The sequence below is a fragment of the Gallinula chloropus genome, assembly GCF_964237585.1.
Source record: "Gallinula chloropus genome assembly, chromosome: 26".
In the NCBI taxonomy this organism is placed as follows: Eukaryota; Metazoa; Chordata; class Aves; order Gruiformes; family Rallidae; genus Gallinula; species Gallinula chloropus.
In genome coordinates this window covers 5,232,805-5,243,553 of record NC_140111.1, presented here as the reverse complement: position 1 = coordinate 5,243,553, position 10,749 = coordinate 5,232,805, and the positions used below count along the sequence as shown (strand labels likewise).

The 10,749-nt window shown below is 68.0% G+C and overlaps 1 protein-coding gene across 1 annotated transcript; it reads right to left on the bottom strand.

Moving 5' to 3' along the window:
• Positions 1-991: 991 nt before the first annotated feature.
• CNTNAP1 (contactin associated protein 1) lies at positions 992-10,749 on the bottom strand (the record flags this gene model as incomplete). The annotated part of the gene is made up of 24 exons (XM_084275433.1): positions 992-1,182; positions 1,277-1,324; positions 1,468-1,701; positions 1,821-1,914; positions 2,020-2,147; positions 2,712-2,948; positions 3,032-3,271; positions 3,355-3,573; positions 3,651-3,818; positions 3,942-4,069; positions 4,173-4,329; positions 4,407-4,610; positions 4,785-4,904; positions 5,024-5,130; positions 5,223-5,394; positions 5,467-5,616; positions 5,700-5,961; positions 6,290-6,433; positions 6,523-6,707; positions 6,784-6,987; positions 7,239-7,386; positions 7,490-7,683; positions 7,971-8,072; positions 10,677-10,749. 24 exons carry the CDS (start codon positions 10,747-10,749, stop codon positions 992-994), a joined length of 3,909 nt encoding a protein of 1,302 aa, XP_084131559.1.

Sequence of the window (10,749 nt, the reverse complement as noted above, 5' to 3'; positions counted from 1 at the left end):
GAGGGAACTGGGGAGAGCTCTCCCTGGGCTGGAGGGAATTGAGAACTTTCCTTGGGCTGGAGGGAACTGGGGAGAGCTCTCCCTGGGCTGGAGGGAACTGGGGAAAGCTCTCCCTGGGCTGGAGGAAACTGGGGAGAGCTCTCTCTGGGCTGGAGGGAATCAAGGAGAGCTCTTCCTGAGCTGGAGGGAACTGGGGAGAGCTCTCCCTGGGGTGGAGGGAATCAGCAGCACCAGCACTGGTTACAGAGAGCACTACAGACCACGTACCGCGACACACGGAACGTTACCCCCTCCCTGGCAGGAGTTTCCCTTTGGGTTTTTTTTTTTTTTATACAAACTGAGAGAATAAAAAAAACCTCAGGAGAGTGCAGTAGAACATCCAGCAACCCAACCAAAAAAAAAAGTGGTAGAAAGGATCTGTACCTGATTGTATGAAAGCAGCATCTCAGCAAAGTGCAGCAGCAGCATCATGCGCGGCAGCGGCGGCCCCGTCGCCCGCATGGGCAGGGTATTGCTTGGCGTGGCCCCGGGGGCTGGTGGCCCCTGAGGCTGGGTAGTGTGTGGCTTCCTTCGTGGCTCTGGCTAAGCGAGCAAAGCAGCGGGGTGCTCGGCTACGGCGCTACCGGGGCGGCCGGTGCTCCCCCTGCCAAAGGGAGGGTGGGCACCGGGATGGGTTGTGTGGCACCCGCTGGGTGACAGCACCCTGCATCCAGCATGGAGGGGGTGGGGAGGGGGCTGCTGGTGAGCCCTAGGGTGAGTGGGGCTGGGGGCTCGGTGGGTCACGGCTTCGCTCCGGGGCCGGGTTGGGGAGGAGCTGGCGGTCGGCACGGTCCGGTCCGGTCCGGAGGCCGGTGTTGGCAGTTCAGGTGTGCTCGGCCCTTTGGTCCCGCGATGCTCGTTCATCCCCCTGGGCAGCTCCCAGGGCTGTGGGGGCTGTGAGCCTGTCCCACCCCACCCCACCACCTCCCACCACCACGCCCCCCCGGCCCTGCTAGTCCCCTTTGGGTTCCTCCAGGATCTGGGGCAGGTTCTGGTCCTTGCGCACCGACAGCGGTTTGGCAGCGCTGCCGTAGTCTTGGATGGCCTTGGGCTCGTTGGTGTGGTAGGAGCCCTTGTAGCGGTGGTAGTAGAAATACAGCAGCACCAGCAGCCCCCCGAGCAGGAGGAGCAGGAAGGTCACAACTGTGAGGGAAAGGCAGCGGTGAGGGGCTGAGGAAGGGTTTTGGAGGGGGGTTGGGGCAGAGGTAGGGGGGGACCGGTCAGGCGCTTTGCTTACACCCAATGATGATCCCAACCCAGCCATCATCATGCACATGGGGGAACTCTGCAGAGACAGAGCAGGCAGTGAGTCTGTGCTGCCATGGGGACCCGAGCTGGAGCATCCCTTCCACAGCTGGTGCTTGCTGGGAGCTTCAGGGTGGGGGGGAGTGGCTCCCACCCCACTGGGGTCCCACCAACGGCACCTACCTGTGCCCATGTACCAGGGATCCATCTCAGGGGGGATGAGGATGGTGGTGAGGGGGAGCATGGAGGCACAGCTCGACTCCACTAGCTCCCCACGGATGCTGTAGGGCCTGAGGACGCTGGTGGGGCGGAAGATGGCTTTGAGGGGGACCAGGCTGTTGAACTTCACCCCTGAGAGGCAGCCTGAGAAGCCGGGCGTGTTGTAGCGCTGGATCTCAGGGTCGATCACGCCGGTCTCTGTGGGGGCAACACAAGGAGAAGGCTCATCCCCGCAGAGGACAAGGGCAGCACCAGGCAGAGGAGACCCACGGGGAGCCCGGCACGGGAAGGGGCGGCCGAGGCAGGACCCAGCTCACCCATCACACGCCCCAGATAGAGGTTTTTGGGTGAGTCCAGCTTGCTGTCCACGAAGAGGGAGAACTGCTGCTCCATGACGGGGAGGTAGTCCACCTTGGCGGGGGCAGGCGCATGGGGTCAGCACCGGCTGAGCCTCCTCTGCACCCCCCCCATCATGCCCTACCCATGCCCCCTCCCAGCCTGAGCCCAGCCCCATACCTGGGTGTACAGCGTGCGGTGCAGGCGGGTGATGTTGACGCGGTGGGGCCTCCCGTCCGTCACCGGCTTGGTGGTGAGGGCGAAGACGTAGGGGCTGGTGCCCAGCTGGTAGCGCAGCTGCAGGCTCCCTGCGGCACAGCGGGGCCATCAGCGGGCACCGGGCTCTCAGCAGACAAGCCCAGCCCCTCTGAAGGGGATGAGGACTAGGACCAGGGTGCAGGAGGGTCCCGTGTGGCCCCAGCACCAGTGCCCCCAGGCTCTGGGTGAGCCCAGCCCTCACCATCATCCCCTCTGAAGGGGCTGAGGACTAGGACCAGGGTGCAGGAGGGTCCCGTGTGGCCCCAGCACCGGTGCCCCCAGGCTCTGGGTGAGCCCAGCCCTCACCATCATCCCCTCTGAAGGGGCTGAGGACTGGGACCAGGGTGCAGGAGGGTCCCGTGTGGCCCCAGCACTGGTGCCCCCAGACTCTGGGTGAGCCCAGCCCTCACCCAGCCCCTCTGAAGGGGCTGAGAACTGGAGCCAGGGTGCAGGAGGGTCCTGTGTGGCCCCAGCACCGGTGCCCCCAGACTCTGGGTGAGCCCAGCCCTCACCCAGCCCCTCTGAAGGGGCTGAGGACTGGGACCAGGGTGCAGGAGGGTCCCGTGTGGCCCGAGCACCGGTGCCCCCAGGCTCTGGGTGAGCCCAGCCCTCACCATCATCCTTGATGAGCACGGCCATGTAGTCCTTGACGAAGGAGCTGATGTAGAGCAGCACAGCAGGCGCCGAGGTGGTGCTGAAGCTGAAGCTGACCTCCTCGCTGGTGAGGTTGTAGCCGGGCAGGGGCTGCCACGGGCTGCTCACGATGCTGGCGAACTCGCGGGCGGCGTAGAGAGACATGGGCAGGATGTTGTACCGCACCCAGGTGCCCTCCTCGAAGTACCCACCGATATCTGCAGGGGCACCCACGGGGTGACGGGAGAGCCGGCTCCTCTCCCCGGCTGCGGGAAGGGCTCCGGCTCCGGCCGCCCCTCACCGTGGTTGCAGAAGGGCCCGTCGAAGGCGGAGATGCTGCAGTTGCAGCTGTAGTGGCTGTAGCGCTCGACGCAGAGCCCGCTGTTCTGGCAGGGCACCGGCGGGTCCTGGCAGTGCCCGGTGCAGTTGACCCTCACCCCTTCTGTCTCGTTGGCCTTGCCCTCCAGGTTGAGGGTCACGCCGTTCATCCGCAGCGCCCGCAGGCACCCCAGGAACGGGCGCATCTTGTGCTCCGCCGCGCCTGCAGCGGGGACCAGGCTCAGCGCTCTGCAGCGCCTGGAGGGGGCTCAGAGACATGGGGACGTGGCTGGGGGGGACTCTCACCCACGTAGAGGGGCCTGTCGAAGTCCAGGCGGACGAAGCTCTGCGGCGGGGCCGGCCGTACCACCCAGGGCAGCTTGTCGACCCGCAGCCGCGCCAGCTTGACGTTGAGCTCAGCCTTCACCTGGTGCCACTCGTCGTCGTTCCAGGGCACCACCGACCTCACCGTCAGGTTCTCGTCCCCGTTCCCGATGTCGTAGGCAAACACCACGTCCCTGGTGGCTGTGGGGACAGGGTGTCAGCAGGAGACCCTGGTCCCACTGCTCCCTGCACCCCCGCCCCCCCAGCATCCCCCGTACTGTTGAGCTCGACACGGATGTAGTTTCGGGAGCCAGGGTTCTCCAGGAAGACTCCAGACTGGGCGGTGGTCTTGAAGTAGAAGGAGATGTCAAGGCTGTGGTTGGCCTGGAAGGTGGGGAAGAGCAGGGCTGCGCCCCTGTTGAAGGAGACGGTGTTCCAGGTGTTGCCTGCAGGGAGCAGGAGGGGTGGTGAACAGTGGGCACAGACCATCCCTGTGCCACAGGACCCCCCCAACCATTGTCAAAGGACCCCCATGGGCATGGGGACCATCTGTGCATCCGCTCACTCACGGTCTCCGTAGCACCGTAGGGGACCCAGCAGGAACTGGGCTTCAGAGCCGGTGCGGTTGGTGTCTCCAACCACAACCTGGGTGACGGGCAGGTGGTCCACGAAGGTCAGCAGACCCTTGTCTGTCCTCCTGCAAACGGCACGTGGTTCAGAGGGGCTGGGAGGAGCCAGCCTGTGCCCTTACCCGTGCCCGTGCCCCTGCCCCCAGTCCCAGTCCCACGCAGCCAGCTCACCAGAGCGCGTGGTCGGCGTCGCAGTTGCAGAAGTACTGGGTGTCGGCGCAGTTCTTGTCCAGCCCGCAGGCGCAGCGCTGGATGCCGGGTCGCGAGCCCCCCCAGTAGTAGTGCCGCTCATTGTGCCGGCCCATCCAGAAGCTGAAGGGCAGCCCAGCTGAGGGCACAGGGTGGGTGAGGACACGGACCCCCGGCGCGACCCCGCGGCGCAGCCCCGCTCCCCCCGGCGCTCACAGGGGGTGTTGAGCAGGCGGGAGCTGTAGCAGTGGAACTCGATGCGCTGCTCGCAGTACTCGGAGGCGTTGGCCAGCGCTGAGACCTCTGCCCAGGAGGCGTTCCAGTACTCCACAGCCCCCAGGTAGGGCTGGTCCACGCTGGAGCCCGTCACTCGCGTGGCGTAGTGGCGGTCGTGCCGGATGATGGTCCACGCCCGGTCTTCTGCAGAGGTGGAAGGGGGTGTGTGTGTGTGTGTGTGTGGGTGTGTGTTAGGACCTGCCCCCCACATCCCGCCCCGGGATATCCCCTGCTGCCTCCATCCTGCTCCTGCCCCAGTGCAGAGGTGGGGGCTGGTCCCTGGGGCACCAGGCAGAGGGACCCCTACACCGCCCCCACCTCGGATGTCGCAGTACACCGTGAAGGGCTTGAGCGGCCCGCTGCCGTCCGGGTCGATGGTGTAGTTCCCAGAGGTCTTCCCGCTGACCCGGTAAGCGTCACACGATTCCTTGTAAAGGGCTGGAAGAGCCAAACAGGGCCAGGGGGTCAGTGTGAGGGGGGGGGGTGCCCAGGCAGCAGGAGGGAGAAGCTGTGAGTGTCTGGCTTGTCCCCCCCACCCACAAAGCCCTGGGGCTCACATTTGTGGCAGGTCTCCCCCTTGTACCCTGTCAGGTCGCAGATGCACATGAAGTCATCCCAGGACTGGATGCAGCGGCTGTCGTGCTCGCACAGGTTTGGAGTGCACCTGGGGGGTGCAGAGGGTTCCTGTCTCAGCACTAGCACAGCCCCCCCCTGACCCCCACCCATTCCCAGCTGGCATCCTGCCTGGACCAGTACCTGTCGGTGATGCCACAGACGTTGAAGAACACGTTGAAGTACTGGGCCAGCCGGTGCTGCACCAGCAGCTCCACATCCACGGGCTGCATGTCCACGTTCAGCATCTGCAGGCAGCCGTGGAAGGCCGTCTGGTTCGACCGGCAGCCGGTGACCGAGGCTGGCTTGGGACAGCCTGCAAGGCACAGCAGGGTGAGCATCCCCCACTGGGGCACACCTCACCCTCATCCCCTGCCCCGCTGCCCACCTCCAAAGAAGTACTGGCTGCCGGTGCGGAGCTGGAAGGGGTGTGCCACCCGAAACTCAGCACCATCATCATCATCGATGGTCACCACAGCCGAGCCTTCCCGCGCCACCAGCTGCACCGAGTGCCAGAAGCCGTCGTTGAGGCGATGCCCTGCGTGGGGAGAGGAGGGTGCATGGGGATGGGTGGCCCCTGATCCAGCGCCCCCACCACCCTGTGCCGGGACCCCAGCCCACCTGCAGCAAACTCCAGCTTCTTCTTGCCGGGCTGGGCGATGGAGACGTTGATCTGCCCCTCGCTCAGCACCATCTCGAGGGAGCCCAGGCGGTCGGCGAAGCTGGTGTAGAACAGGAGCCCGGCGGTGTCCCAGGAGCGGAATCGGAAGCTGACGGCCAGGCGGTTCCTCCGCGGGATCCCCGGCACCCGCACGTAGTTGTTGATGCCGGCAAAGGTGATGGGGGAGGTCAGCTGGTCCTGGCAGTAGTGGCCCACGCTGCCCTGGGGGTCACCGCAGGAGGTGGTGAGGAAGGGAATGCTTCTGTGGCACAGAGCTCACCCCCCCCACCCCATCCCCACATTCCCCACCCTGATCCAGCTCCATCCTGTGCGCTGACAGTGCTGGGCGGGCGCCCCGGGGCCAGGGACGACCTTGCGCGGTCGATGCGGCACCACTCAGCTGAGCACGGCCGCTGCCTGGCCTCGTGTCACCCCATAACAGGCCCCAGGGAAAGGGTCACCCCCATCCCTGGAAAGGTGCCACCCCCCACCCCTGCCCTGCCAGCAGGGATGGGACCCCCAGGGAAGCAGCCACATCCCCAGGCTGGACCTCGAAGCGGATGTTGGATCTGCGGTGCCGGGCCAGGTCGGCAATGTTGACCCCGTTGAAGATGATGTTCTCCACGCAGCCCCGGAAGTTCTGCCGGTAGGTGAGGTGCTGCTTGTCCTGATCAATCACCCCCCCAAAGAAGATCTGGGAGGCAGAACGATGGGGTCAGCCCCTTGCTGGAGGAGGCGGTGGGTCAGCATCCCAGCAGCTCCCTGCCCGCTGCACCCACCCACCTCGGTGTCAAGATCCAGCTGGTCGAAGGTGCCGCGGCAGCGGAAACGCTTGACCTCCCCATCCAGGGTCAGGTTCACGTGGTGGCCGTAGCGCTCGATGTGCAGCGAGTGCCAGTGCTGGTCATCCAGGAGGCTGCCCACCGTCTCCGTCGTGTGCCCCTCGCTGGCGTGCAGCGGGCTGCTGCCTGGGGAGGGGCAGTGTCACCCAGCAGCACCCCCCCAAAAGCCCTGTGACACCCCCCCCCCCAAGCCCCAGCTCACCTAAGCTGATGTGGAGGAGGAGCTGGGCCTGCTTGAGCTCCACCGTGATGTAGTCGCCCTGCGAGCCCTCCGCGTGCATCAGCACCCCGTCCTGCTCCAGCGTCTTGAAGTTGAAGGAAATGTCATCCTCCATGGTGCTGATCTTCTTGGCCCGGAAGCGGTAGGAGATGGCATCATCCCCGTCGAAGTAGAGCACGTGGGACCCTGGGGAGAGCAGAGCAACGCCCCACACGTCGCTGCTGTGGCAGCAGCAGGCGCCTTGGCACGGGGAACGCTCCTTTCTGCTGCAGCTTATGCCAGAGCTAATGGCTGCAGCCCTCACGGACACGGTCCCCCCCGGGAAAGGGTTTCCCAGGTGCCTCAGAGACAGGAGCTGGCTCCTTGCCACGTGGGTGGCCTGGCCAGGGTCCCACCGCGCAGGGTTGCTGGAGCCCCCCCCCTGGTTGGGTACTCACGGTAGGGGCAGCCGTAGAGGCCCAGGCGCAGCCCGATCTTCCCCCGCGGGTTCCAGGCCACAGGGATGATGCGGATGTAGCGCGCGAGGATGGGGTAGTGCAGGTCGTGCCGCACCACCCCGCTCTCGTTCACGTTCCCAAAGAACGTCTGGGGATGAAGGGCCACTGTTAGCACCTTGCTCTGGGCCAGGGTGGGGGGGTCTCTGGTCCTCCAACTGCAGGGCCGCCCCGGGACCCCCAGCAGTGCCTACCCAGTTGCTGCCCTGCTGGAAGAAGGGTTTCCAGCTGGTGGGGTGGTCCCCGTAGAGCACGATGTAGCGCGTCAGCCAGTCGTAGGTGTTGAAGGTCCCTTGTGTGGCCACCGCGTTGATCCGGTGCTTCTGCATCAGGTCGATCTGGAGCCAGGGCTGCTTGTCCCGGGGGTCAGGGGACCAGCCGCTGGTGCCTGGAGGGGATTGGGGGGCAGCTCAGCCAGCCCCCACAGCCCAGCACCCAGCAGCTCCCAGCTGAGCTCGGTCCCACCGCAGCGCCCCACTGCTAGTGTGGGATGTCAGCAGTCCCACAGCCCTGAGGGATGCTGAGGGCTCTGCCCTGGGCACCCCTAAGATCCCACATCCACACATGGGGCAAGACCTTTCTTTGGGGGGGGGGGGCGGGGGGACCACTCCCTGCCCATGGATCCCCCATCTCCATCCCAGTCCCGGGGTGGGGGGGGACCAGACACACACTCACTGTGCAGCCGGGCAAAGCTGGAGGAGTAGAAGATGCTGTATCTGGAGGAGGCACCGATGGATGAAGAGTAGAGGGGAGCGACGAGCTCATCGTAGCAGGGGCCTGTGGGGACAGTGGGGCTGGGGGCTGAGCTCGGGGCTCTGAACTGGGGGGGGTGTCCCCACGGCAGCCCCCCCTCCCCCGGCACAGCCCTGCGGCCCCCGAGGGCTCTGGTGACCCTGCAGACCCCGCGGCGGTCCAGCTCCTGCTCTCCCCTCCCACTGCAGCGGAGCTGACACACCTCTGCGGGCCCCGGCGCCCGCACCGGCCGCCTCCGCACTGACGTGGGCGCCGGGACCCCCCCTGCCCCGCCCCGTAGGGTCTCGCGTGGGAGGCGGGGGGGGGGGGTGGGGGGGGCCCTGCAAACCCTCGCGGCAGCTGTAGAAGCTCCGGCGGGGCCGAGGTCCCCGAGCCCCTCGCAGGGCTCCCCCGATGGGCCCAACGGAGCCCAGGGAGCCCAGAAGCATTTGCTGCACCCCCAGCCCTCACTGCAGGGTCAAGGGCTGCCGTGCTGTGCTCATGCTGCATCACCCCTGCCTGCATCCCCCCTGCCTGCATCGCCCCTGCCTGCACCCCCCTGCCTGCATCCCCCCTGCCTGCATCCCCCCTGCCTGATTCCCCCTGCCTGCATCCCCCCTGCCTGCACCCCCCTGCCTGCATCCCCCTGCCTGCATTGCCCCTGCCTGCATCCCCCTGCCTGCATCCCCCCTGCCTGCATCCCCCCTGCCTGCATTGCCCCTGCCTGCATCCCCCTGCCTGCATCCCCCCTGCCTGATTCCCCCTGCCTGCATCCCCCCTGCCTGCATCGCCCCTGCCTGCATCCCCCTGCCTGCATCGCCCCTGCCTGCACCCCCCTGCCTGCACCCCCCTGCCTGCATCGCCCCTGCCTGCATCCCCCCTGCCTGCATCCCCCCTGCCTGCACCCCCCTGCCTCCATCCCCCCTGCCTGCATCGCCCCTGCCTGCACCGCCCCTGCCTGCATCCCCCTGCCTGCACCCCCCTGCCTGCATCGCCCCTGCCTGCATTGCCCCTGCCTGCACCGCCCCTGCCTGCACCCCCCTGCCTGCACCGCCCCTGCCTGCATCGCCCCTGCCTGATTCCCCCCTGCCTGCACCGCCCCTGCCTGCATCCCCCTGCCTGCATCCCCCTTGCCTGCATCCCCCTGCCTGCACCCCCCTGCCTGCACCGCCCCTGCCTGCATCCCCCCTGCCTGATTCCCCCTGCCTGATTCCCCCTGCCTGCCTCCCCCCTGCCTGCACCCCCCTGCCTGCATCGCCCCTGCCTGCACCCCCCTGCCTGCATCCCCCCTGCCTGCATCCCCCCTGCCTGCACCGCCCCGCCTGCATCACCCCTGCCTGCATCGCCCCTGCCTGCATCCCCCTGCCTGCATCCCCCTGCCTGCATCGCCCTGCCTGCACCGCCCCTGCCTGCATCGCCCCTGCCTGCATCGCCCCTGCCTGCATCCCCCTGCCTGCATCCCCCTGCCTGCATCTCCCTGCCTGCACCGCCCCTGCCTGCATTGCCCCTGCCTGCATCCCCCTGCCTGCATCCCCCTGCCTGCATCTCCCTGCCTGCACCGCCCCTGCCTGCATCCCCCTGCCTGCATCCCCCTGCCTGCATCCCCCCTGCCTACACCACCCTGCCTGCATCACCCCTGCCTGCATCCCCCTGTCTGCATCCCCCTGCCTGCATCCCCCCTGCCTGATTCCCCCTGCCTGCATCACCCCTGCCTGCATCCCCCTGCCTGCATCCCCCTGCCTGCATCCCCCTGCCTGCATCGCCCCTGCCTGCATCCCCCTGCCTGCATCCCCCTGCCTGCATCCCCCTGCCTGCATCCCCCTGCCTGCATCGCCCCTGCCTGCATCCCCCCTGCCTGACTCCCCCTGCCTGCATCCCCCCTGCCTCCATCCCCTCCCCCCTCGCCTGCACCCCTTGCAGCCAGCGGGTCCCCGAGTCACCCCGGCCCTGGAGAAGGGGCCAAAAGCCGCAGCTCGGAGGGGCCGCAGAGTTGCTCGGTGGGGCCGGGGCCTTGCCGGGCCCCGTTCCCGTGCCCGGGCAGTCGCCCCTCAGCCCCCCCCCGCCCGGGGGCGCCGGTCCAGGCAGAGCCGGAGGCACTGGCCGAGGTGCTGGCGGAGCCTGGGCCGGTTCCCGCGGGGCTACTCCCGGGGGTGCCGGGACCCGACCCCCCTCCCCTGTACGGCCACGGTGCCGGGGATGCGGCGGAGCGGGGCGGGTGCCTGGGACACCCCCGGGCATCCCCGGGCATCCCGGATCCCCCGGGCCCCGCAAGCTGCGGGCGGGTGCGGTACCGCTGGCGAGGGTGGGGGGGATGATGCTGCAGCGGGTGGGGGGGGTCCCCGGGCAGGGTGCAGGGGTGTAGGGGGAGGGGGGCTGCCGGACGCCCATGTCCGATGATGACCTTGGGGACGACGGGGACCGGGGCGATGGGATGCCCGGGGGACAGCGAGGTGGGGAGGGGTTGGGGAGGGAGGGGAGCGATGCACGGGAGAACGGGGAGGCCGGGGTTAGTTGCGGTGGGACGGGGGTGGGGTGGGGTGGGGAGGGAGGCTGGGACCGCTCTGGGGGTGCGGGGGGGGGGGCCGGCGCGGCGGGGGGTGCGGTCCCGCAGTGCGGAGCCGCCACTCCCGGGGCTGCGGCCCCACTTACGTGCCAGGCAGCCGGGGCGCAGGAAAGCGGCGCAGGCGGCGAGCAGGAGCCCGAGGAGGCAGCGAGCGCCCAT